We start from the raw sequence: 26,393 nt of genomic DNA, 5'->3' as shown, positions 1-26,393 counted from the left end.
CCATAATCCTTAGAGTGCTTATTGAAGTTCTCTCACAATAATTAGTTATACTTGAAATCATACATAAGTGTGTAATTTGATTTAAATATTTCTTATTTCCAAGTTTCTAGATCCCTTATGCATCTCCTTCAGTACTTATGCTTTCCCCTTCAGTACACAGCATACCATCAGAATTTCTCCAAAAAATAGTAACATCTTGAAGAACAGTGATTTTAGCAATTCTTGTTAATTATAAGTGACTCATAATTTTAACATAGTCTTCTGTTGGACTCGAAACCTGCTTAGGGGCATACTGACTCCAGAAACATTTTTCACTGATTTATCCAGACTTTGAAATTTGCTTGTCTCCTGGAACCCACCTCGTAGAAGTGGTGGTCGCTGCTGCCTCTGATGAGATTTAGTGCTTATGCATATTTTAAGGGTCCTGATTCTTTTTGCTTTATGTTTATATATCTACTATAGTTAATGCCAAGGGACTCTGCCCTTCTTTTTGTTTGTGTTTTTTTGTTTTGTTTTTTGGTAGCATTTGGACTATGGACTATATTTAGAAAATCTTTAGAGGAGATATATTTAAGAGATTATGGCGTATCTGTAGTGGCGTTTGACCAGTGTATGTTCTAGAGACTAACTTGCCAAATTCCTGAGCTTCAAGAAATGACTGTTCAAGCTCACCTGCCAAGAGACTGGCAAGTTGGGGAGAAGGGGAGATGTGGCAGGAGTGTGGCCCTCAGGCCTGGCTTTGCGGAGCTGAGAATGGGAGAGAAGAAACCAACAGCATTCTCCAGGGTAAAGATCCAAAAACGATCTCTTTTGGTTCTTCTGGAACCAAAAGAGAAGATCGAGAGCACCTTCTCTGAAGGAGCCAAGCAGCAGGGCAGTAACTAGCTTCTGCAGTTCTGCAGCAGAAGTCTGTTTGGATGCTGAATGAAAAGGGGAGCAGGAGAACTTTTCCGCAGGCAATGACTTTACAAAAAGGGAGCAGACTTCTGCATCCACCAGGATGGAGTAACAGGGACCAGATTTATTCTCCCACCTGAAACAATGAAAAGCCAGGTGAAATAAATGAGAGAATGTTTTTAAGACACTGGATTTTGGACAAAGAAGAGATGTGATGGTACCCGATAGATAGGAAACAAGTGAGGTGAGCCCTGTGATTGCCTCTGCATCCTGCCTAGAGAGAGTTTCCAGGGTGCACTGCAGGGAAGTGGACCCAGGCAGAGCCTGGCAGACTCAGAGTTGAAGAGCTAAATCTGGGGAGATCAAGGCAGCTGGAGTTTACAGGACATAGTCCCAGAGAGGAGAGAGTTTCTGAGAGGGTCTCCATGAATATTCACCTGATAATACAGGTGAGGAAACTATCCAAGGCAGGAGGGAAAAAAATATCCAAGAGGGTGAGCTAGCAGTGCCTGGCACTCACACAGAGCCTCTTCCCAATAGTCAGACTGGGAAAACTCATAATTACTGAGGTGTTGGGAAGTGGACTCGGTGAATTCTTGCCTCAGTAGGATGTGTAATTGGCTTTTATCTGAATATTGCTGAAGACGTGCTTAGCAAATCATAAAGCAAGCATCAGAAGAATCAAGCTGTTTCCAAGTAAATTAACTGTATAACAAACAAAGCTCAAGAGTATTTATAGGAATATAAAAATACCTAGCACCAAACAAGATAAATCACAATGTCTGGTATCTAATCAAAGATTACTAGGAAAACATATGGAGGAAGATAGTCAATCAAAGCCATTAAAAACTGACACAGATATTAGAATTAGAAGACAAGGACAGTAAAAATTGTTATTGTAACTGTATTCTGTTCAAAAAGTGAAGTAGAGACATGGAAAATATAAAAAAGGCTGAAACTTGTATCTCTTTTCTCCATTTTCTCCTTTTACTCCCCCCTCTCCCTATTAGATGCTAGATTTTAGATGGTTCCCAGGTGGTTAATTGAAAGTAAATTGACATTTTTATTTTATTGTATTTATTATAATGTAATCACATTTACTAGGCCAATGACCTCTTGAAAACAGACTGAGAGCTATGAATTTGTTGGCTTCATAAATGTGTAATCACACCTTACATTTTCTTTTAAAATTAAACCTAAGCTTATGAGTTGGCAAGGAATTGAACTTAACAAAATTTTTGCTCTAAAGTGTCTGTTAGAGAATAAATCTTGGCAGTTTCAGACTTTATGTGTAGTCACGAGAACAGATGTAGCTAGAATATTTAACAGTTTATTAGATCCTTGGGTTGACAGTAAATAGAGTTTAGGACTGATATTTAAGTTCATAAAGCTTTATTTTGAACAATGAGTATCTGTTTGCCATTTTTAAATAATAAATGTCTCTCCAACTGGTTTACAAAATTCTTTTCGTTATCTCTTTCCTCCAGTTATGCAAATGACACGCTGGGGTTCAAGCTTTTTGTTTTTAAGAGGCATGAAAACCTAAAGTGTATCTTTGAGGTGGAGAGGAGCAGAGACTAAAGATATAGCAATCTCGAGAAAAGTTTTTTGAAATTAAGCAAAGCAAAATTATTATTATCCTGGGTTGAAAAGTAGGTAATCCTTTTTTCCAAAGTTAGATTGATTATAGTTTGTACATTACAATTTAGAGTCTGTAATAACTTTCAGTGTTTTAGAATTCATTTATTACATTTGGAATAATATTTTATGTTTTTTATGACCCACGGTTGTGTTGGAGTTTATGTTCCATCAGTTACTGTGTTTTTCAAAGATACTTTCAAAAGTATAAAATTTATCAGTTATTTTAGTCTTCAGTTGAATGTGGCTAAAACCATGATATTACCCTATGCTTTTCTCACTTTTCTGGTTTTCTTGACGGATATGAGAGCTGGGACAGGCAGAGGCACACCTGGCAGCCTGCCATGCCTGCTCTGACATCGGTGGTAAGCAAGAACCATGGTGAAGTCAGCAACAAGAAAACAGTACTCCTCCTCTCTGCTGCAGCCCTTCTCTACCCTCTCTGGGCAGTGCTCTAGCATGGCTGTATTGGCCCCGTTTTTTCTATGGCTAAGAAGCAGGTCTCTTTTTCTTGCCTGCCTTTTACTATTACTAGTCTTTCATTCTGGCTCAGAAAAAAAAAATGGCACTATAATTGTTTCAAAGGAATTGAAACAATTGCTACTGGAGATAGTTTTTTGTTTTGTTTAGTTTTGTTTTCAGACAGGGTTTTGGTATATTGCTCAAGAGGTCCTGCTGCCTCAGCCTCCCAAGTAGCTGGGATTATAGGTTTGAATTATTGTGCCCGGCTAATGCTACTGGGGAGGTTTGATACTGGATTTCAAAGAGGGACATTTTCCCCCAAAGATAGCAACATTTTCCTTCCTCTCTGGAAGTTTCATGTTATGTTCTGTTTAGGACCTTTTTTTTTTTTTCTTTTTTTTTTTTTTGAGATGGAATTTTGCTCTTGTTGTCCAGGCTGGAGTGCAATGAATGGCGTGATCTCAGCTTACCACAACCTCTGCCTCCAGGTCCAAGTGATTCTCCTGCCTCAGCCTCCTGAGTAGCTGGAATTACAGGCATGTGCCACCATGCCTGGCTAATTTTTTTTTTTTTTTTTTTTTTTTTGTAGTAGAGACGGGATTTCTCCATCTTGGTCAGGCTGGTCTCGAACCCCCGACCTCAGGTGATCCATCCACCTTGGCCTAGCACCAATTCTTATTATAACTGATATCAGAGAAGTGCATTATTGTCATATAAAATAACACGTTACTTTTGAGGCAGAGAAAATAGAAGTTACAGTTCTTAAGGATTAATTCAGGTAGATTTGAGAATTTATTAGTTGATCCCAATATTTTTGCTGTACATGGGTTTTTAAAAGCTAAAAAGTATCCTTTAAAATTCTTAACATTGGACTAGTTTGGGGAAAGCTAAAACACGATTTTACCTCATAATGAACTTTTAAGAATATTTCTTAATTAAAATGAATGGGCAAGGTACATGGCATACCACAGTTAAAATATTGTCGAAAAAGAAAGATTGCATCAACATTGTATAATATGAAAACATTGTTAGAGAACAAGTCCATGATTCATTTGAAGTGTTTAATCTATGTTTTTCTTAGCTTTTTAAGTAACTAAGGTCCTTGACAAATCAGTCTTTATTTACCTGACTTGATACTGTCCTCTCTTGACTTCAACACCAGTATCCCAGATGTTCTTCTCTGCCTCAGGTTCATTTTAGTTTTCTTTGTAGATGTTTTAATGCTGGTGTTCACTTGTGCTCTGGTCTTGGTTGTTGCCTCCTCTCGTTCTGCAGACCCTCCTTGGGCATGCTCTTCTACATCCTTGGCTCATCTGCCAGCCATAAGGTGATCATTATCAAACCACTGTATTCAGTGCAGGTCTCTCTTCTTACCTGCAGAACCAGTTGCCACCTACACAGCTCTTCCTGGACTTCTCAACAGCACCATGCCCAAAATTGTCTTCCACAGCAAAACCTGACCTTTTTCTGTTCTAATAAGATACCATCACTACAGATTTATCCAGGCCACAAATGTGGGAGTCTTCATAATCTCCTCCTTCCTCTCCTACCATCTGCTCAGTTCTCAGTCCAGCCCAATATTTCCTGACTCTGTCCTTGCCTTTCTGTCTTCACTGATCCTTTCTGGAGTTCTAGCCCACGTCTTTGTAGCCTGAGTTACACTAATAGCCTCTTAATTAGTCTTGCTGTCTGTAGTCTTGTGTCCCTTCATTTATATTACTGTTAGAGTGCTCATTTTTTCCCAAATGCAGATATTAAGATTTCTGATCGTCAAGATAAAAAAATTAAATGATGGTGGTGACTATAGCAGTAGCCTTTATTGAATACTTAATATGTACCAGACACTGCTTAAAAACTCCAAATTAACTCATGGAAGTCTCACAATGACCATTTGAGTAGGTGTACTCTCTTCTCTACCAATAAAGAAAAGAGAGACTAGGGGAGATAAAACAACTTGTCAGGAGTTGGAAGTAGCGGTGCTGGGCCAGAACCAATGTTTTCCTGACTTCAAAGTCTCCTCATATCTTTGATAGTAAACTGCCTCCACACAAAGCCATCTGTACTCTGTGCTTGGGTGCCATGGAGTATGGAAAGGACCTTGCTTCTCTGCATGTATGGACTGCTGTGGGTGACTCAATGTAAGGATGGATTGAGATTTTAGGGCCTGGTGCCGCTTGATCAGGAATATATTTGTATGTGGGATGCATGAGTTTTAAAAAAAAAAATCCACCTTCTACCCTATCAGCTATAAATGGCAACAAGCCTGTAAGGATATACAGTTTCAAGTGGTGGGGCATGACTGCAGACAGCTAATAAATGACAAGCCATTGATTTGGTGATAATTAATGGTAGGATGGCTCTTTAAGGAATTGGCTAGCCACTAAGAATTTTGAATTAAAAAATCAGTAACACAAAGGTGATATAAATTTTTTAAATTTGTAATAAAAATTTAAATTTAAATTTGTAATAAAGATTTTTAGCCAATTAGTTGCTGTGGACTAGTCATTAAACACCAGTACACCAGTGAAAATAAAAGTGTTTTTTGCAGGCTTATTTTTGAAAACCACGACATGTCTTCAGGGCTATGTTGGGGATTTTACCTCATGCATACATCAATGATCCTGGCTTTCAACGTTAGTTTTTATTAGTTTCCTAAAAATAATGTACTTTCCCCAAGCTAGGTTGACCCAGATGTTGCCTGGATGTTTTGGGGTGGCTCTGAGTTTCACATATCTGACTCTGGAATTCTATAGATTTAGTGATCTACTTAAGTAACTTTCTGTTAGGGCTAAACTTGACCCTTGAACTGTATTCTGGATGCTGAAGATGATACACATGCAGAGTCAGCTGTGGGTTTTATTCCCAGTTCTGTCACTTACTATCTGTGTGGCCTTCCATCCTCAAGCCCCGTTTTCCTCATGTATTAAGTGAGGGTGATGATACCTACAGTTAGGTAATTACAAGTTATAGGAGACAGTATGTGTAAAGTGCCTTGCATATTGTGGAGTATACAGTAGGAACTCAATAAATATCCCTTACCCCTATCTCATCTTTCCTTATCCTACTTGCTTCAGCCTCTCTTTATCCAGGCATGGCTTCTAAATCAAATAGATTTTCATGTAAAATAGGTTTAGGGAAATGATTCTTGCAAGGTGGGATGGAATGTAATCCATGTATAACTTAGTGCTGCCAACCTGCGTAGACCTTCATTATCTTTTTTGGAATCCATTTTTCTTAAATTCCAGGTCTTCTTTGTTACCATATCCTTCAGATCCTTTTCAACTTTAAATTCCAAGATTTTGGAATCTTATCATCTTGTTACTTTCTTGGCTGTATTTGCCCAAAATAGATATATACAATTTATATTAATAGCATAATAAATAAGGATATAATGCCATTTTTACAGTGAACTGGCTGCTTTTTAAGATGTTTTATTTTAAAGATAATGTTGAGAATGTCTTGCTGGTTTTGTATAAGAATAAATGACAACAGAGACTTTTAAGGTATAGAGAGTCCTGAGAAAATTCATCTCAAGCTGGAAGGAGGCCCCTCCCACCACCCACCCCCAATCCCCCTCAACCCCACCAAGCCTGTAGGGTGGCACCACAGGACTGTGGACTGCCGGGAAACAACAGACCTCTGACTTGTTGGTGATGAATGGTAGATGCTTCTTTCTTGAGAGTGGGCCTGTGAGATCTTTCCCAGGAACAAGTAGTCACAGTAATAGGTTCTGTCCATCAGCCATAACAAAGGGACACTGTTCAGGAATGTTCTATAAAAGAGTATTGCTGATCATGCTTAAAAAAAATTTCCCCTAAACATTTCTACACATGAAGAAAAATGTTAGGGTGCAATTTGCAGTTGGTGTTTTGAATGTGGTATTTTGTGTTAGCCTTTTATCATGGATTTGTCCTAGGGAGGCAGTTTAGGATTTAGAGAGAGTTTGCTTTATCTGTGTTTATGGAGGCATTTATCCAGTAGCTTCTGTCTATTAAGTTTTCATCTTCAGTCTGAGCTAGTTGATTTCTACTCATATATAGATTTAATATACTTCTTGTAACATTCCATAGGCTTATTAATGTGATTCTTTCTTTCATTTTTATTCTTCATAACTCAATCCCTGGAGAGAAAATGATTAAATAATAGCAGTTTCACCCTTTGGAATATTATTAGCTTTTGATCCTGCTGTTATTTTTTGAATGTTTTAGTTTTAGGGTTATGCTAAATTTTGTAAAGGCATTAGCTGAATTGAGTAAATTTTGAAATATGTTAACATTTAAAATGAGACATTTCAATTTTTTGTTTGATCTTCTGAAAATACTATTAAACTATGGAAATAAGAAACTCAATTTTTAGAAAATGCAAGCAACAAACAAGTTGTTTCAAATGAGCTAATATTTGATCAAACTTTATCAAAAATAAAATCTATATTTTATTACAGCAATGGCCTCTTTGAAGAAGCAGATCTTAGTCATCCTGCAGCCTCAGTACTTGGTAATCATGATTTGCTGAGTGTCTGTTGGGTCCAACTCTGGGCACGCATGTGATGCAGGATGGAAGAGATGCAGTCTCTGCACTTCAGGAACTGTAGAGACGATACCTGTATGAACAGAACCACATTACAAGGCAGCATATGAAATGTATAATATTGATAGAGTTTAGTGCTACAGAATTTTTGATAAAGGAGAGATCACTGATTGGATGTCAATGAAGTCTTCTTGGAAAAGATGAACTTGAAGGCTGTTTTACACTAATTATTATTATTAGCATTTTTATGCTAATAACACAGTTTGAAGGAGAGTGACTGGAACTTAAAACTCCTGCTTACCCATGCTTTTTCATCTGGTTAGCTGAGAGTATGACTTAATGCTTAAGAGTAAAATATCTGAAATAAAACAGCCTTGTTGATTCAGAGAAGGACTGTGTGGTAGATAGAGCTCCCTCTCCCCTCTCCCCTCTCCCCTCTCCCCTCTCCCCTCTCCCCTCTCCCCTCCCCCCTCCCCCCTCCCCTCCCCCCTCCCCCATCTCCCCTCTCCCCTCTCCCCTCTCCCCTCTCCCCTCTCCCCTCTCCCCTCTTTCCAGGGTCTCCCTCTGATGCCGAGCCGAAGCTGGACGGTACTGCTGCCATCTCAGCTCACTGCAACCTCCCTGCCCGATTCTCCTGCCTCAGCCTGCCGAGTGCCTGCGATTGCAGGCGTGCGCCGCCACGCCTGACTGGTTTTCGAATTTTTTTGGTGGAGACGGGGTTTCGATGTGTCAGCTGGGCTGGTCTCCAGCTCCTAACCGCGAGTGATCCGCCAGCCTCAGCCTCCCGAGGTGCCGGGATTGCAGACGGAGTCTCGTTAACTCAGTGCTCAATGGCGCCCAGGCTGGAGTGCAGTGGCGTGATCTCGGCTCGCTACAACCACCTCCCAGCCGCCTGCCTTGGCCTCCCTAAGTGCCGAGATTGCAGCCTCTGCCTGGCAGCCACCCCGTCTGGGAAGTGAGGAGCGTCTCCGCCTGACTGCCCATCGTCTGGGATGTGAGGAGCCCCTCTGCCTGGCTGCCCAGTCTGGAAAGTGAGGAGCGTCTCTGCCCGGCCGCCATCCCATCTAGGAAGTGAGGAGCGCCTCTTCCCGGCTGCCATCACATCTGGGAAGTGAGGAGCATCTCTGCCCGGCCGCCCATCGTCTGAGATGTGGGGAGCACCTCTGCCCTGCCGCCCCGTCCGGGATGTGAGGAGTGTCTCTGCCCGGCCGCCCTGTCTGAGAAGTGAGGAGACCCTCTGCCTGGCAACCGCCCCGTCTGAGAAGTGAGGAGCCCCTCCGCCCGGCAGCCACCCCGTCTGAGAAGTGAGGAGCGTCCTCCCTCCTCATCTGGGAGGGAGGTGGGGGGGTCAGCCCCCCGCCTGGCCAGCCGCCCCGTCCGGGAGGTGAGGGGCACCTCTGCCCGGCTGCCCCTACCGGGAAGTGAGGAGCCCCTCTGCCCGGCCAGCTGCCTCGTCCGGGAGGGAGGTGGGGGGGTCAGCCCCCCGCCTGGCCAGCCGCCCCGTCCGGGAGGCGAGGGGTGCCTCTGCCCGGCCGCCCCTACTGGGAAGTGAGGAGCCCCTCTGCCCGGCCAGCCGCCCCATCCGGGAGGGAGGTGGGGGGGTCAGCCCCCCGCCTGGCCAGCCGCCCCGTCCGGGAGGGAGGTGGGGGGATCAGCCCCCTGCCCGGCCAGCCGCCCTGTCCAGGAGGTGGAGGGGGCGCCTCTGCCCGGCCGCCCCTACTGGGAAGTGAGGAGCCCCTCTGCCCGGCCAGCCGCTCTGTCTGGGAGGGAGGTGGGGGGGTCAGCCCCTGGCCCGGCCAGCCGCCCCGTCCGGGAGGGAGGTGGGGGGGTTAGCCCCCTGCCTGGCCAGCCGCCCCATCCGGGAGGTGAGGGGCGCCTCTGCCCGGCCGCCCCTTCTGGGAAGTGAGGAGCCCCTGTGCCCGGCCAGCCGCCCCGTCCGGGAGGGAGGTGGGGGGGTCAGCCCCCCGCCCGGCCAGCCGCCCCGTCCGGGAGGGAGGTGGGGGGGTCAGCCCCCCGCCCGGCCAGCCGCCCCGTCCGGGAGGGAGGTGGGGGGTCAGCCCCCCGCCCGGCCAGCCGCTCCGTCCGGGAGGGAGGTGGGGGGGTCAGCCCCCACCCGGCCAGCCGCCCCGTCCGGGAGGGAGGTGGGGGGGTCAGCCCCCCGCCCGGCCAGCCGCCCCGTCCGAGAGGGAGGTGGGGGGGTCAGCCCCCCGCCCGGCCAGCCGCCCCGTCCGGGAGGGAGGTGGGGGGTCAGCCCCCCGCCCGGCCAGCCGCCCCGTCCGGGAGGGAGGTGGGGGGGTCAGCCCCCCGCCCGGCCAGCCGCCCCGTCCGGGAGGGAGGTGGGGGGGTCAGCCCCCCGCCCGGCCAGCCGCCCTGTCCGGGAGGTGAGGGGCGCCTCTGCCCGGCCGCCCCTACAGGGAAGTGAGGAGCCCCTCTGCCCGGCCAGCCGCCCCCTCCGGGAGGGAGGTGGGGGGGTCAGCCCCCCGCCGGGCCAGCCGCCCCGTCGGGGAAGTGAGGGGCGCCTCTGCCCGGCCGCCCCTACTGGGAAGTGAGGAGCCCCTCTGCCCGGCCAGCCGCCCTGTCCAGGAGGGAGGTGGGGGGTCAGCCCCCCGCCCGGCCAGCCGCCCCGTCCGGGAGGGAGGTGGGGGGGGTCAGCCCCCCGCCCGGCCAGCCGCCCCGTCCGGGAGGTGAGGGGTGCTTCTGCCCGGCTGCCCCTACTGGGAAGTGAGGAGCCCCTCTGCCCGACCACCACCCCGTCTGGGAAGTGTACCCAACAGCTCATTGAGAACGGGCCATGAAGACAATGGCGGTTTTGTGGAATAGAAAGGGGGGAAAGGTGGGGAAAAGATTGAGAAATCGGATGGTTGCTGTGTCTGTGTAGAAAGAGGTAGACATGGGAGACTTTTCATTTTGTTCTGTACTAAGAAAAATTCTTCTGCCTTGGGATCCTGTTGATCTGTGACCTTACCCCCAACCCTGTGCTCTCTGAAACATGTGCTGTATCCACTCAGGGTTGAATGGATTAAGGGCAGTGCAAGATGTGCTTTGTTAAACAGATGCTTGAAGGCAGCATGTTCGTTAAGAGTCATCACCACTCCTTAATCTCAAGTACCCAGGGACACAAACACTGCGGAAGGCCGCAGGGTCCTCTGCCTAGGAAAACCAGAGAACTTTGTTCACTTGTTTATCTGCTGACCTTCCCTCCACTATTGTCCTGTGACCCTGCCAAATCCCCCTCTGCGAGAAACACCCAAGAATGATCAATAAAAAAGAAAAAAAAAAAAAAGAGTAAAATATCTGCCATGTTCTCGATAAATGTTGCCCATCATCATCAGTTATACTGTCCTTGAAAATGCATCAGCTCAGTCCTTGCTTCTCCAGGAGGCCTTTCCTACCAAACCTAAGTGTATGAGTTGTCCTCTCTTCTTTATTCCTAGAGAATCCTCAGCATGTCATTACCAAAGCACTATAATCTATGACATTGATTTCTAATTATTGCTTTATTTCTCTGTCTCTCCCACTAAAGTTCCTTGAGGTTATGGAACATGTCTATTCCAAACCTAGCATTATTCCTAATGCTATTCCTAACATTATCATAGTGTCTAAGGCTTAGTAAATTTTTGTTGAATGAATGATTGAACTCAACCAAGATTATATTTAGTATACGAAAATGGATATTTATATAAGGTTGATGGCAGTGACGATGGAGAGAAGTGGATCAATTCGGGCTATCTTTTGAGATGGAATTGACAGGATTTATTGATGAATTGGATGGAGAATGAGGGAGATGGATGAGCCAAAACTTGAGGAGCCGGGTAATGCCATTAACTGAGATGACGTCGACTGGAGAAGAACAGGCTGTCTTGCAAATGTTTGAGTAGCCTACTCCACTTTTGCATAAAGCTATCAAATGGGCAGTTGCATATGAGTCTGGAGCTCAAAGAAGAGATCAAGACAGGAAATGTAATCAGGAAGTTAGTAGCATATGGATGGCATTTAAAGCTAGGGATGAAATTGGCTTATGAGTGAATGTAAGCTGAGGAGAGAAGAGGGCCCAGAACCAAGCCTGCAGCACTCCAGCATCTGGTGGTCTGGAAGGGATGGAGACAATAGCAAAAGAAACTGAGGAGGTGGGAGAACACTAGAGGGAACTGTTTCAAGAAACCACCAGTTGGGTCAAATGCTGCTTAAGGATTAGGATGAAAACAGAGAAGTGGTCTCTGGATTTGGCAACATGATGATTGTTGGTGGCGTTGATTGCATAGTGGGGGGTCCAGAAGCCAAATTGGAATGGGTTCAAGAGTGAATGCGAAGCGAGGGAGTAGGAATCTGTAGGAGTTAAATCCTCGAGTAGGCTGAAGGGGATGGGAATCCTGTCTGCAGCTTTCAGTCTTCCTGTTTCAGCAATTTCCAAACTGAACTCATGCATTGCCCTCCAAAATCTTTTCCTTCTTATGATCCAGACTAGAACTTCCCCGGTTAGCATGCTTGTCTCCTTCCTCTCCTTACCCCATTGAGTCAGATGCCTTGGGCTGTTGAGTCTTCTTTATGATACTTTTCAAATTGGAATCCTTCATTTCATTGTCATTGCCACTTACATTGCTCTTGCCAAGTATTAATTAGCTCTTCCCCACGTGCCCCCCACGTGAGTTTCCTGTGTACTCACTGCTTTTATTCTCTCCCTTGCCAGTATATCCATCCATCACAGCTAGAACGTTCTTCCTAAAATTCAGCTTTGCTCATGTTATTCTCCTGCTAAAAATAAAACAAAATATTTTAGCCTGGCACTGAGAACTCTCTACCTTTTCATCTGAATTACTTTCTCTTCATTCAGCCTACTGTTCTGAAGTATTTGCTCCAGGACAAGTACTTGCTGAAGTATTGCTGTTCTGAAGTCTGTTTCCTAAATATAACCTGCGTCGTCTTTGGTCTCTGTGACCTCACAGTTACTGCTGCCTGTGACTGACGTGCCTTTCCCTGCCTTCTCTTACATTTTCTGTATTTCCAAATGCTGAGTACCTCTAACAGATGGTGGAGTACACCCTAACAATTGTGAAATTTCAAGGCTTTCAGTGCTGCTGCTTTACTTCATCAGTTCCTTAAAAGTTCCATAATACTGGTTGGGCACGATGACTCATGCCTGTAATCCCAGGACTTTGGGAGGCCGAGGCGGGCGGATCAACTGAGGTCAGGAGTTTGAGGCCAGTCTGGCCAACATGGTGAAACCCCATCTCTACTAAAAATACAAAAATTAGCCAGGCATGGTGGTGGGTGGCTGTAATCCCAGCTACTCGGGAGGCTGAGGCAGGAGAATTGCTTGAACCCGGGAGGCAGAGGTTGCAGTGAGCCAAGATCACACCGCTGCACTCCAGCCTGGGTGACAGAGTGAGACTCTGTCTCAAAAAAAAAAAAAAAAAAAAAAAAAGTTGCATAATACTGATTTTTTTCTTTAAACCAATTATTTGTACCACCACTACTTCAAGCAGTCGTCTGTTTTAGGAATTGGGTACAGGAATGATTTTCTGAAGGGAAGTTTCCTGGAAATTTCGCTGACAGTTGTGGAGTTGTGGGTCATGACGCTGTGTGACAGAGGATGCCCAGAAGATGCTGGGCTTGTCCTCTTCACAGCAGCAGACAGACGGCTGCAGGTTGAGCAGGATGAGTCCACAGGAAAACCGCCCTCCTCAATTGCACACTCACTCATTAATGTATTTAATAGTAGTTGCTGGATTCCTTGTTTTTATGGTTGTTAGTATTTGGGGGTAGGAGAATAACAGTGTCTGTGAAATCATTATTCTGAGTTTCAGCTTTTTAAAACAAGAGAGCCCTTTAGAAATTCTGCTCACAGTCACACATTCTAAAAGAAGAAAATTAGAAGCTCTCTAAAGATTGTAATCATAGAAAAAAAAAAAAGAATTACTCATTAGAATATTGAACTGAGTGTTCTGTCAACTTTCCCCACGTCGGGGAATTGCTAATGTGAGGTTGTCACTAAGAAGTAGATTGAAGATATCTTTTTGAGGTTCTCTTGTGATACATATTGCCTTCCTGTTGTATTCTGGTTTTTATTATCGGGGTATAAAGCAGGTTTTAGGCATATTTAGCTTGTACCTAGCTAAGCTTTTAAGAATGAAGTTGATTATTGACTGAAGGGAAACAATTACACAGGTTTTGTTTTTGTTTTTTTGTTTTGTTTCGTTTTGTTTTTTTTTTTTTTGAGACAGAGTCTCGCTCTGTCACCCAGGCTGGAGTGCAGTGGTATGATCATGGCTTGTTGCTAACTGTGCTTCCTGGGTTGAAGTGATTCTCCTGCCTCAGCCTCCCTAGTAGCTGGGATTACAGGTGCCCACCACCACACCCGGCTAATTTTTTTGTATTTTTAGTAGAGACGGGGTTTCACCATGTTGGCCAGGCTGATCTCGAACTCCTGACCTCAGGTGATCCACCTGCCTCAGCCTCCCAAAGTGCTGGGATTACAGGCATGAGCCACCACGCCTGGCCACACAGGTTTTTGAAAAAATAGGATTGAAAATTCTTGCATAGTTTATGAACCATGGTGCTGGATAATTATTATAAGTAGATATTGTTAGGAAAAAACGGAGTGGGATGACCATCTGATTTAAGAACCTTCACTTTGGCTGTTGCAAGAACATTATCTACTTGGCCTTTCAGTAGGCAGCTTGCCAGTCTCTTCTAGCAGCTGTTGAGTGTAGTCAGCTATTTTGGAACATGAGGGGTATTGTAATTAGGTGTGTAGAAAATTGATTTAAGAATTCAAAACATCTCTAGATTTTTAGTAAAACCTGGAGTGCAAGTACAAAATAAATGTCTCATATTTTAACTGGGATAACAAGCCTTTATTTCCTCAAAATTACTCATTAGTACTGATAATGAAGAAAAAAATACGTAACTGCAAAATTGTGAGGGAAAGCCTCAAAACAACTTGCTTTGCTTTCTTTGTCACAAAATGTTTATTTTAATCTATGTTTCCCCACTGTACACTTCCCAGGAAACTTTGTGTTTTGGCATCCTTACTTAATATTGACAAAATAATAAACCAGAAGATTCCTAGAGGCTTGGCCCTTTGTGGCATGAGCTGTGCACCTCAATCCTTTGATATGCACTTTCCCCCTTTTCTCCTTTGCTGTTGAAAGGGAAAACAACTGCTTCTATTTTGGATAATTCTTAACTAACGATCTCAAAAATCCAGTATTGAATATTTATCCATCAAGGAAAAATTGTGTTAAGTGCTTTTTATAAACTGATTCTTACATGTATGAGATGGTTCATAGCTGGGATTAAAATGCTGTCTGTGTTCTTATAATTGTTTTATTGTTTAGATGAAATTGTTTAGATTATTATTTGGATTCTGGTGGAACTTTTTTGAGCCATTAATAGAAAATAGCAGAAATAACTGAAAATAGTTGGTTTAGGCTCATTGTACTGGTCATTTCAGTAAAGTATAACTGATATGTGAAGATCCAGAAATACCACTGTGGGCATTTAAAGTACATAAGTTTTTATTATGATGGAAGAACAGTTTTCATTGGGGAGATTTTTAATTTGCATTGTCTTGTCTTTTTTTTTTTTTCCTACAGGAAGGAACTTGAAACCTTCAAAGGTAATTTTGTGTTAATTCTTCACTTTAAAGTAGTTGAGAGTTCATCAGTGTCAGATGTTCTCTCGACAATGATGAACAAACTCATTTTTTAAAATCAGTTTACATAAAACAGTAAAACTTAATACTGTTTTTGTAGGTTTTGCTTAATCACAGGTGGTTTTGATATTCTCTTTAGCACATGTACCAAGTGAGAATTCCTGCTAATGACCTTTATAAGTGGTATGTTAGGAAGGTGCAGTGCTAACTTTGAGGTTGTTGAGAATCATAGTTTAAGAAGATTCTGGTTTCTCTTGTACAGTCTGGGCCATGTGGAAAGGGAATGGTGACAAAGATCAACAGGTGCCCCTGTAATTGACCTTGCAGTCACTCGAACCTCCTGAGAGGTCTTCAGTGCTGGGCCCTGCTCTGCTGCTGTCTTGTGACTTTGGATGAGTCTCTTACCTTTTCAGGCACAGTTTCTCTCTCCATCTGTAAAATTAGAGGCTCAGATGAAATATATTCTGAGATTCCAAAAGCACCCAGCATTACTTTTTACTTTTAGGGAATGCCTGAAGGAGGGACACTAGAGAATAATTCTTGATTATGTTGACCCTTACTGGTCATGGAGAAACACTAGTGAAAAACAGAAAAAAACACAAACTTTCCAGCAGCTCAAGGTTCTTCCAGTTTCCCATTTTTCAGTTAATTACTCATGAGCAATTAAGTAGTAGAAATCCTATTCTCGAGAGACTCATTTCAATAACTGAGAAAACTTTTTGAATTACTTATTAAAACACTTCTGATTTTGTTGTTTTATGCTTATTATACTTCACATATAAACCAGCATTGTCCTTTAGATTTACCAAATGGTTAAAGATTTCCAAGCATATCATTTATGATTGAATTGTTTATATGTCTGATCTGTTTGGATTTAGAAAAAATGATGAATTCTCAAGATAAAAGGTATAAAGGCATATTCCTCCTAAAGCTATTATTGAACAGCTTTGTTTGGCTGGATTTCTGTTTGACCTACTATGGCTCTAGTAAATGATTAAGTTCATAGCCAGTTTGTTGAAGGTAATGTTAAATGATCATGTGATACAATGCGTTGTCATGGCTGTCATTGTTTTTAATTCAATTTGTAAACCACTACTTGTATACATTTTTTTTTCAATCAGTGGCTTAAAATAAGATTTGAAATCCTTATAAAATGCCTTTTCCTTCTCATTCTTTTCTTTTGGTTGGCTAGTTTAGTATCTTCTTATATAACAGTAAGAGATGAAAAAAACAATCAAGTTAATATTAAAAGACAGGGCAGGGACACAGATTATGTAAAATGTCAGTTTTACTTGCATCTCAGTGCTGAGGCATACTTTTTTTAGTGTGACAATATTCAGAGAAAAAGAAGAGAATAGCAGTTTGCAAAAGGTTAGGTAGTGTTGTATATTACCCGATAGAATAATTCAATTTAGGCTGAAATATCTTGCTTATACACACATTCCTAATTATGTACAATTAACAGCACATCAAATCCACCCACAGGCCAATTAAAGATCTCAAATGTGAACAAACCCTAAATTGAATGTTGCATTATATCTAGATTTTTAGTATCAGTGTTCATTCACAATTGTTTCTTCTTGAGTGTTTTGCTAATATTTTTAAAACGTGGCCTGCGCATGGTAGCTCACGCCTGTAATCCCAGCACTTTGGAAGGGCCTCCTTTGGGAGGCCGAGGGGGATCACCTGAGGTCAGGAGTTCAAGACCAGCCTGGCCAACATGGTGAAACCCCATCTCTACTAAAAATTCAAAAACTAGTCAGGCGTGGTGGTACCCCCAGCTACTCAGGAGGCTAAGGCAGGAGAATCGCTTGAACCTGGGAGGTGGAGGTTGCAGTGAGCCAAGATTATGCCACTGCACTCCAGCCTGTGCCACAGAATGAGACTCTTGTCTCAAAAAAAAAAAAAAAAAGGTACCCTATAACAAGAAAAACAGAAGTTTAATAGCTCTTCCAAAGTATTAGTGAAGAAAAAAAGATGTAAAAGTTTGTTCGAACATATTGTGGCAATTTATTATTTTTTGAATATTGCCTTTTTCCTTTTCAGGTCGCAGGAAAATAAAAGGTGTTACTTCCTCCAATTGCTTTATTCAACTTATATTTAGAAGCTCTTTTCTAAATTGGGGGAAAACTAACTTTTGAGAACCAAAATACAAAATTAGTGACCCTCAAAGTTAGTAATGTAGATTAATATCATCCACCAAGTTCTGGATTCTCCCTTCTAATACTCCATTGAGGTTGATGAGTTACGTTCACCTTCTGGTGCATATGGCCAATCTCTACAAGATTATTAAAACCAGTTGTTGTTCTTATTTTAATATTGGCAGTAGGAAATTTTTCTGTGTTCCCCAAATACTGCATTCATTTAAAATTTTTAGTGACATCACTCAAATATTAGACAGCAGAAAAAGAGGATAGGATCATAAAAGTCCTTATTTTATATTTTTAATGGGGAAGGAATTCCATTATTGTAAGCACATGTAGAGTACATAAGCTTTCATAGTCTTTAAAGATGTAAGACATTGAAGACTTAGCTCTGGAAAGCAGAGCCAGTGGATGAGGTAGGACAAGAGTGGTCAGAGAAACAGGAAGACTAAGGCAATGTAGTGACAAAAAAACTACAGAGGAGAGTTTAAAGGAGGAAAAGTGGTTATCCATAATATAAGTAATGCAGAGAAGTTGAGCTGAATGGAGAGAGCCTGTTGGATTTGACAATGAACAGGTCATTGGTGACCTGAAAGAGCTGTTTGTAAAGGTTGAATCCGAATTGAAAATCAGAAGTGTATGAATAGGCCGGGCATGGTGGCTCACGCCTGTAATCCTAGCACTTTGGAAGGCTGAGGCAAGCGGATCACTTGAGGTCAGGCATTCGAGAACAACCTGGCCAGCATGGTGAAACCCCATCTCTACTAAAAATACAAAAAATTAGCCCAGCGTGGTGGTGGGCGCCTATAGTCCCAGCTACTTGGGAGGCTGGGGCATGAGAATTGCTTGAACCTGGGAGGCAGAGGCTGCAGTGAGTGAGCCGAGATTGTGCCACTGCACTCCAGCCTTGGCAACAGAGTAAGACTCTGTCTCCAAAAAAAGAAGTGTATGAGTAGTTAGGAAATAAAGGTGACATGAACTAACTATTCAATCATGAATGGTAGAAAAAAATGAAAATGTAACGAGATGGGATCCGGGTCAAAGTCAGGGGAGGTATAGTTGAAGATATTGAAGGAGTCATTATGATACCAAAGAAAATGGAAAGAAGTGGTATCCAGATAGGTTATCCTTGGAGAGTATCCAGGGATGTCTCTTTTCCTAAGACCTTAGAGAAGGAAAGGATGGCTGATAATATAGGGAAAAGTTGACATGGAAGGATTAAATAATTTTTTGAGAATTCACGTAAGGAATGATAATCTGAATTTTCAGGGCTAGGCTCAGAAGCAGAAATAAAAAAGCAAAACAAATATGCTTTGGTTAACACAGAGTTGGAAATGGGAAGACATGTAAGATGGGCCAGCAGGCATGGTAACCATGGATGCTAGTGAGACTATGATTGAAATGATTGGCTGTGGAGTTCTGACTAGAGAGAGGGGAGGCCTGACCAGACCAGCAGAATAAGCAGGCTGAATGGTGGTACAGGTGAGGTACCCTGTAAAGGGGAAGAACACTTTTAGTGGTTGAGGTGGATCTTGTGGTCAAAGAAGAGATTTCAGTTTGAAATCTTAGAAGGGGAGCAATTCCCAGTGATGATGATGGCTAAATTTGAGTAAAAATAGAAGGCACCAAGTCATCTGACTTGGAGACTTCTGAGGCTGTGAAGAGTCTCACTTGTTTGGATGACTCGTGGATGTGGCTTATGCATATTACTGGCTTGGCAGCCCTTAGCATGTTACAGATAGGGATGATGATGCTAGATGGTAAACTTCAGTAGAGTTTGTTGGTTCACTTCAAGAGTTGGCTTAACATGTGAGACAAAACTATTCAGCTGCCACTGAACAATACTTAAGTGACTCAGGTTGGATGATGTTACTGTCCTCTGTCCTCAGGGAGCTAAAGGACTGTGGCAAAGCTTATAGATTAGAAAGGCAAATATATAATTTGAATATAATATAGAAATAATAGAAATAAGTACACTAAGGTGGGAGTAATCAACCAGAGAGAGGTCATGACACTTGATCTGAATGACGAGTACTCACTGGGCTGGAAAGGATAACAAAGACATTCCAGGAAGAGGAAAGAACAGTTGTAAAGATGCATATATGTTTATTTCAAGAATACAAGTTAAAATTTAATTTCTTATTTATTGAAGGAGCCACAAATAATTTGCCTGGCTGAAGCATATGGTGTGTGGGGTGAAGTGATGAGGGATGAAGTTGGACAGAGAGGCAAGGAACAACTGGTACCCAGCCTTGAATGCCATACACAGGAATTTGGACATTTCCCTTTAGGCCAGTGGTCTTCAAAGAGGAATGTGGGCATGCAGAGCATTAGGAGGAGAGAGGAAACTGGAATTTTTGTTTTTTTATGTCATCCTTTTAAATGTCAATTTTCTGTGTATTATGTAATAAATTAGAGCAGGAATTCATGCATATGTCAGGGGTGCATGATTAAAAAGAGCTCAAAGGTTATTGTAGCTGATAGAGTCCGGATAGGGAGTAGGATATCCCCAAGGGTTTCAATCAGGGTAGAAGGATCAGATTTGCATTTTAAAGCAAGTTTTCTGGAATCATATAGGAGATAGATTAGAGAAGAGCAGGTCTAGACTAAAAGAGATCAGTTGGGAAACTATTAGATTTGGATTCAGCCATTGCTAGAATGGAGAGAAAGACACAGATTCAGGAAACTGAGTAGAATAAAAAATCACTATATTGTTCCTTTTTATTGCTGAATTAATATTTCATTGTATGAATATACCCCATTTTGTTTATCCACTCAGCAGCTGATGGACATTTGGATTGTTTCCAGGTTTTGCCTATTTTGAATAATGCTGCCATCAACTTTCTTATGCAAGTCTTTGTGTTGACATACATTTTTATTTATCTTGGGTATATAGCTAAGACTAGAATATATGGATTATATGACAAGTTTGTGTTTAACTTTTTGAGAAACTGCTGAACTGTTTTCTAAAATGCCTGTACCATTTTACGTTCCTATCAGCAGTGTGTGAGGGCTGCAGTTTCTCCTCATCCTTGACAACACTAGTTAGCTCTTACATTTAGGTCTGTGATCCATTTTCAGTTAAGCCTTGTGTTCGTGTGAGTTAAAAGTCTACCTTCATTTTTTTACATATCGATGTTCAGTTGTCTCAGAACCATTTTTTGGCAGACCTTGGGGCTCTAGGCTGCACCATGCCCGAAGTCTCCCTCACAAGCCTTAGAACTATTTTTTGAAAAGAGCTTCTTTTCCCCATTGAATTGCTTTGGCACCTTTGTAGGAAACCAGTGACCATAATGTAAGAGTTTTTTTCTGAACTCTCAACTTTGTTCCTTATTGCCAGTGCCACACTGCCTTGACTAGTGTAGCTTCGTAGTAAGATTTGAAATTGGGACGTCTAAGTCCTCTAACCTACTACTTTTTAAAATTGGTTTGACTATTTAATATTTAAGGTCCTTCGTCTTTTCATATAAATTTTAGGATCATTTTGACAATTCTAACAAAGGAAAGAGCCTACTGAGACTTGAATAGGGATGGTTGTGTTGCATGTGTAGATCAATTTGGGGAAAATTGTCATCTTAATGATAGTGAGTCTTTCAATCCATGAACATGGAATGTATCCATGTTTGTTTAAGCCATCTTCAGTTTTTCTAAGCAGTTTTGTTGTTTTCAATATGTGTCTTAAATTTATTCCTTAATATTTCATTCTTATTGAGTGAATTTCACCATGAGCATGTTAAATTTGCAGTATCTGTAAGACGTTATAGGTGGAAGTGTCCAATGGGCTGTTGAACCTCAAGAGAAGGATCTGAGCTAGATTTGAGAGTAGCCAGCATGTAGGTAGGAATGGAAGCCGGGGGTTTGGATGACGTTGCCCACAAACAACAGGGCAGAATGAAAAAAAGTTGACAATGCGTAGAAATCTAGGAAGCACCAACATTCACCAGACAGGCACGAGAAGAGAGCTAGTTGCCCATAGTGGAGGCAAAGAGGAAAATGTGATAAGGAGAACATTTCAAGGACATGTCAAGAAGCAGTGTCATATTGTTGTGGAGAAGGCAAACTGAAATATTGCCTGAGAAGCTAATTGGTGATCTTAATGAGGACACTTTCAGCAGCATGGGTTTGTGTGTGTGGGGGGCTGGGGGTAGAAACCAGATGGCAGAGGATTGGAATGAGTGGACTGTTCTGCCTTGTTCACCATTGTGACTCAGGTGCTTGGCACTTTGGTGCTTATTAAATATTTAAATGAATGAGGAAGTAGAGACAATGCTTTCAAAAGCTAAGGCTAAAGGAAGGAAAGAAGAATAGTTAGAGGAGAGAGTAGGTTGAAGGGAGGATTTTTTTTTTTTTCAATTTTGGGAGGAAGTTGAGTATATTTGTATGAAAAAGGAACAGAAGCTATAGAAAGGGAGAGGTTGAAGATACAGTGAGAGTGGCTGATTGATGGAGCTGTGATTCAGAGGGGACCAGCAGGAGTGGGATTTAGACCATACTATTTTCAAAAAGGAAAAAATTGTGGAGAAGTGTTTGTAACTATTTGAATTGATGACTTAAGATACTTATTAAAAATATATGGCACATTCCAAGCCACTGGTTAGTGTTGCTGAATTTGAAAAAATCTTTAGGCTAATGCTACATTAAAAATGAGGTAGGGGAAAATTATAGATGCCTTGTGTGTTATGAAATGAACTATATTTTTAATTTTTATGTTACTACTTTCAAACAGCAAGATTTCATCTCTCTTTTGCTGTGTTACTAAAGCATCTTTGTACCTAGATGACAAATTCAGATGGATTTAGTTATTTTCAGCCTTCCCTCCCCTCCATTTTGAGCTGCATTTGGTATGGTCCCAGACCGGTGCATACATCTTTGCACACTAGAGCCCCTGAGAGCTTGCATTTTGCTTTTATAGAGGCAGTAGATTCCAATGTATATCTGCTTAAGCCATCAGCAAAAAACTAACAGGCTTACTACAATTTCTTTGGAGAAACCTGCTTCTGGCTTCAGCCTCACTTCCTTTGTTCTACATCCCAGAAGATGCACGTGAGGGCAGCTGCCTGGTAACTGGAGGCTTCACTTGACCAGCACTGAGCTTCTGTTCACTCATTCAGGTCTCACATCCATGTCATCTCCAGGACTCACCGAAAATAGTCAGAGGGATCCCTGTAGGTGGAACTTTATTTTCTGTTTTTCCTTTGCTGCTTTCCTTTGAAATGTTTACTTCCATGCCTGGATACATTGCTGTATTTGCATGGTATGCAGATGATATATTATTAAAAAGCAGAAATTAAATTTCAACTTGACTTGAACCTACAAGTAGTACATTTTTATGAGAGCATTATTAGTTCTTTCTATTACCAACAAGTAATAATTACTAAATTAATACCTAAAATAAGTTTAAAATGTTGCATGGAAATGTAGGACTTTTTTTTTTTTTTTTTTTTTTTTTTTTTTTTTACAATATGTGTCTTCTCATGCATCAGGTGAAATTAATCAAACAGACATTTTTTATGAAGCAATATTTGTATTAAAAGATAAATATAAAATACCAGGAAAATAATACTAGCTATTTGAATAATGAGGCTGGTGCAGCTCCATAAAACTAATTCAGCATCCCTTGCTGCTAGTATGTTCATTTTCCAAGAGGCAGTTAATAGAGTTAAATATGTGAGCCATATCCAAAGATAGCATAAAGTTAAAATTCATTCTATGGTACTATATGGGTTTATCTAAAATGGCTGATTTTCAATATGGATTTTGAAAAATGTCATAATGCTTCATACAGGATGAATATATATATATATATTCTTTTCATAATTTTATATAACTTCAGTGTATTCCTTATCTGTTAGCCAGAGGCTGTGGTTTTAATGACATCTCTGTGTGGTATTTATATATATATATTAATACATATATAAGTATATTGAAGTTGTGGAACTTACTGCAAAAAATACCTGAAAAATTAACTGTGCATTTTTTGTTGAGTAATTTATTGTGCTATCCATGGGGGTGTTAACTGAGGAATAATTTTTAATAGTGATTGCATTGTTTAAAACTCCTTGTTATTTCTTTTAGTTGGCATACGTTATGGCATGTTATATACATCATGCCTTGTCAGGTAGAAGCCACTTCTCTTTAAATGAAAAAAAAAAAAAAGAAATACATGTTGTCTCTCATCTATCAAGGTTATTCTCTTTTTAATATTACAAATTTGAATAAGGTGTATCAAACTTAAGAGAAAAGTTCCTTCTTTGTGTCCCTCTCTCACGCCTGTGTATGTATAACATAGCAAAACCTTTCAAGCTTAGATAGACATATTAACAGAAGTAAAATGATAGCTCAGGAATTCATTATAACATTGGAGCATTAATGGAATCAAATTCTAACTAGAGGTTTTACCACATTCTTATTCATTATTAAGTGTTCAGGAAAAAACTTATCAGTGAGAACTTTGGCATTTATTTTTAAAGTATTTACTTATAGGGAATGTATGATAAATGACATATTTTCTCTTCTCTCAGTCGTTATCTTAAATAATGGTTCTAAGAGTAAAGATCTGCATATAGGTATAATCTGATATTCAATTTTAATATTTTAGATCATTCATCTAAGAAATTGCTCCTTGAAAATCTTGATTTGTTGGTAAATACTGGCAAGATTTTTGAGGTGTCTGCTCATCTTTTTCTCATATGTCAATATATGTTAAGTGTATATTCATTTTTTTAAAAGCTGGTTTATATTTATGTAACAGTGTTTAAATAAAGTTAGTATCTATGTCCTGTAATACCAAAATATTTATATCCTGTTTGTTAATTTTGGCTCTAAGACAGTTTATTTCTAAGACGGAGTTGATTGTTTATTCCAATACCCTGTCTTAAGTTGTCATACTGGGCATGACCTGAAATTCTCTAAGACGATGTTCTATATTGAAGGGGAATTGGCACTTTAACAGCTTGTTTAGGTATTAAACTACATAAAAATAGAGCATCAAGATTAGGGTTGTGATGCTTAAATGTTACTTTTCTGGAATTTCTTGTAATGATCATATACCACCATTGTATGATCAATAATTATAGCAATAGAGTATTTTAGAAGTGAATCAGGACAACGTTTTGTTGTCTATCATAAATGTTTGGTATCATGAATAAATACAGCTATTCTGTTTCATTACCTTTTTGCTGGAACATGGTATAACTTGACAGCAAAAATTATACCTTTCAGAAAACTAAATTTTAAAACCACAAAAAGAAATCTTTGAAAATTTTTAGCTGTCAGCCTTAACAAGAGACTTTGTCTGTTGAATTCATATGGAGCTTCATGATGTTGTCTTAGCTTTTTAGAGGTGTGTGCTGGAAAATAACCTGTGGGATCTTGTAGCTCTGCTGATTAAACTGTTGAAGGCAACTGGGATGGAGTTTGTACTTTTCTCAGAAGATTGGTAGTTGCCTAATGGTTTTTATAAACTTCTAGAGTAGGGGAGAAGTCAAGTGGCCAACTGAGCTGAGCAACTCTCACTCCTACTTAAATATTCATCTGGCTTTCCCTGTAAAGGTATGCCTATAGCATAAATATAAGTATATGGGTGGGAGCAGTGGCTCACACCTGTAATCCCAGCACTTTGGAAGGCCGAGGCAGGAGGATCGCTTGAGACCAGGAGTTTGAGACCAGCCCAGGGTAACATAATGAGACCCCCGCTCTACAAAAAAATTTAAAAATTAGCCGGGCATGGTGGCATGCACCTGTAACCCTACCTACTTGAGAGGCTGAGGTGGAAGGATCACTTGAGGCTCAGGAGTTTGAGGCTGCAGTGAGCTATGATGGCACCACTGCATTCCAGCCTGGGCAACAGAGCAAGACCCTGTCTCTAAAATAAAATAAAATGAATCAGCATTTGAAATTTGGCTAATTTGTTTTTATTTGAGAAAGAAAATGGTGTTTACCCTAAGATAGGGGAAATAACTAAAGAAGCATTGGAATAATATTGAACTATTTAATATCCTTTTGTATTCTTAAGAATCATTTAAAGTATTGTATAAAAGAGTAGCATAGGATACTTAATAATATGCTATTCACTTTCAAGTCTCTAATTCCAGTTTTGAAAACCTATGAAATAAATACTACGGTAGATAAAATGGAATTGAACAGTCAGAAACTTACTACATGAAGATGACTCATCAGTTCTAATTATGTTTATTTTTAACTGAAAATAAAAGTATATGTAATAAGAATTATCATAGTAATTGCAATGATGTGATCAAAAAATAAATAACCACCAGGATTTTTTTCTTTCATTTAGTAAAATTAATGTGGCACAGAATATCAGTCATACCATTATAGGTATATAAGTGTAATTCTGTTTATTTCTATTAAAACTCTAATAATTAGTGAAAAGAAACTACTTATTAGGCATGTACATGTGTTAGCTCTGTACTTTGCATTTCATAGTTAGTACCACAGTATCTCAAGTAGTATCAAAACAACCCTGTGAGGTGAGAAAATTGAGACTTAGAGAGTTAAACAAGTCACCCAGCTAGTAAGCATTTCAGCAGGGATTTAAACCCAGGAATGTCTGCCCTCAAAACCTGTGTTTTTCTCACTTCACCACAGTCATTCCTGGGACGTGCTAAAACGTAAACAATAGAATTTAGACAAGTTTTGAGTTTCCATAGTGTTCAGTGTTCTTTATGTATTGCATTTATATCCAGTCCCTTTCCGCCATTCTCTTTCTATACCGCAAACTTTGAATAGCTAAGTAGCATATTGAGATTTCATCTTTAACTGTATTTGAACTGCTTCCTGGTCTTACTGTTTAATGCTCCTTTAATACAGGGCTATTCTAAGAATAAAACCCAGTGTTTAAAAAAAAAAAAGATGCTGATTTATGCTGCAGAACCCTGGAAAGATTCCTCTGAATTTGAGATGTGGGTTGAAGCTCAGGGCAGGATTAGAAGAAAGACTAGTAAGGCCTCTAGCTCCCCTCTGCACACTGTGTCCCCCTTGGACAGGAAATATTTGACCATTCTTAAAGTCAAATCTTCTCTATTGCAGATGCTGATTTCTGAGTAACAGTT

The 26,393-nt window shown here is 41.0% G+C and overlaps 1 protein-coding gene across 3 annotated transcripts in view; it reads left to right on the top strand.

The window, feature by feature from the left end:
• The window catches only part of DTNBP1 (dystrobrevin binding protein 1), a 146,421-nt gene that overhangs the window by 58,144 nt on the left and 61,884 nt on the right, over positions 1-26,393 (top strand). For all 3 annotated transcript variants that reach the window (XM_003823168.6, XM_008976769.5, XM_057302445.2), the window contains one exon: positions 15,120-15,142. In XM_003823168.6, the coding sequence (XP_003823216.3) occupies positions 15,120-15,142 (23 nt within the window). The remainder of the gene's footprint in view (positions 1-15,119; positions 15,143-26,393) is intronic.

Source organism: Pan paniscus, chromosome 5 (genome assembly GCF_029289425.2).
Source record: "Pan paniscus chromosome 5, NHGRI_mPanPan1-v2.0_pri, whole genome shotgun sequence".
Classification (NCBI taxonomy): domain Eukaryota; kingdom Metazoa; phylum Chordata; class Mammalia; order Primates; family Hominidae; genus Pan; species Pan paniscus.
The sequence above is the reverse complement of the archived record's forward strand: the minus strand, read 5'-3'. Positions and strand labels throughout refer to the sequence as shown.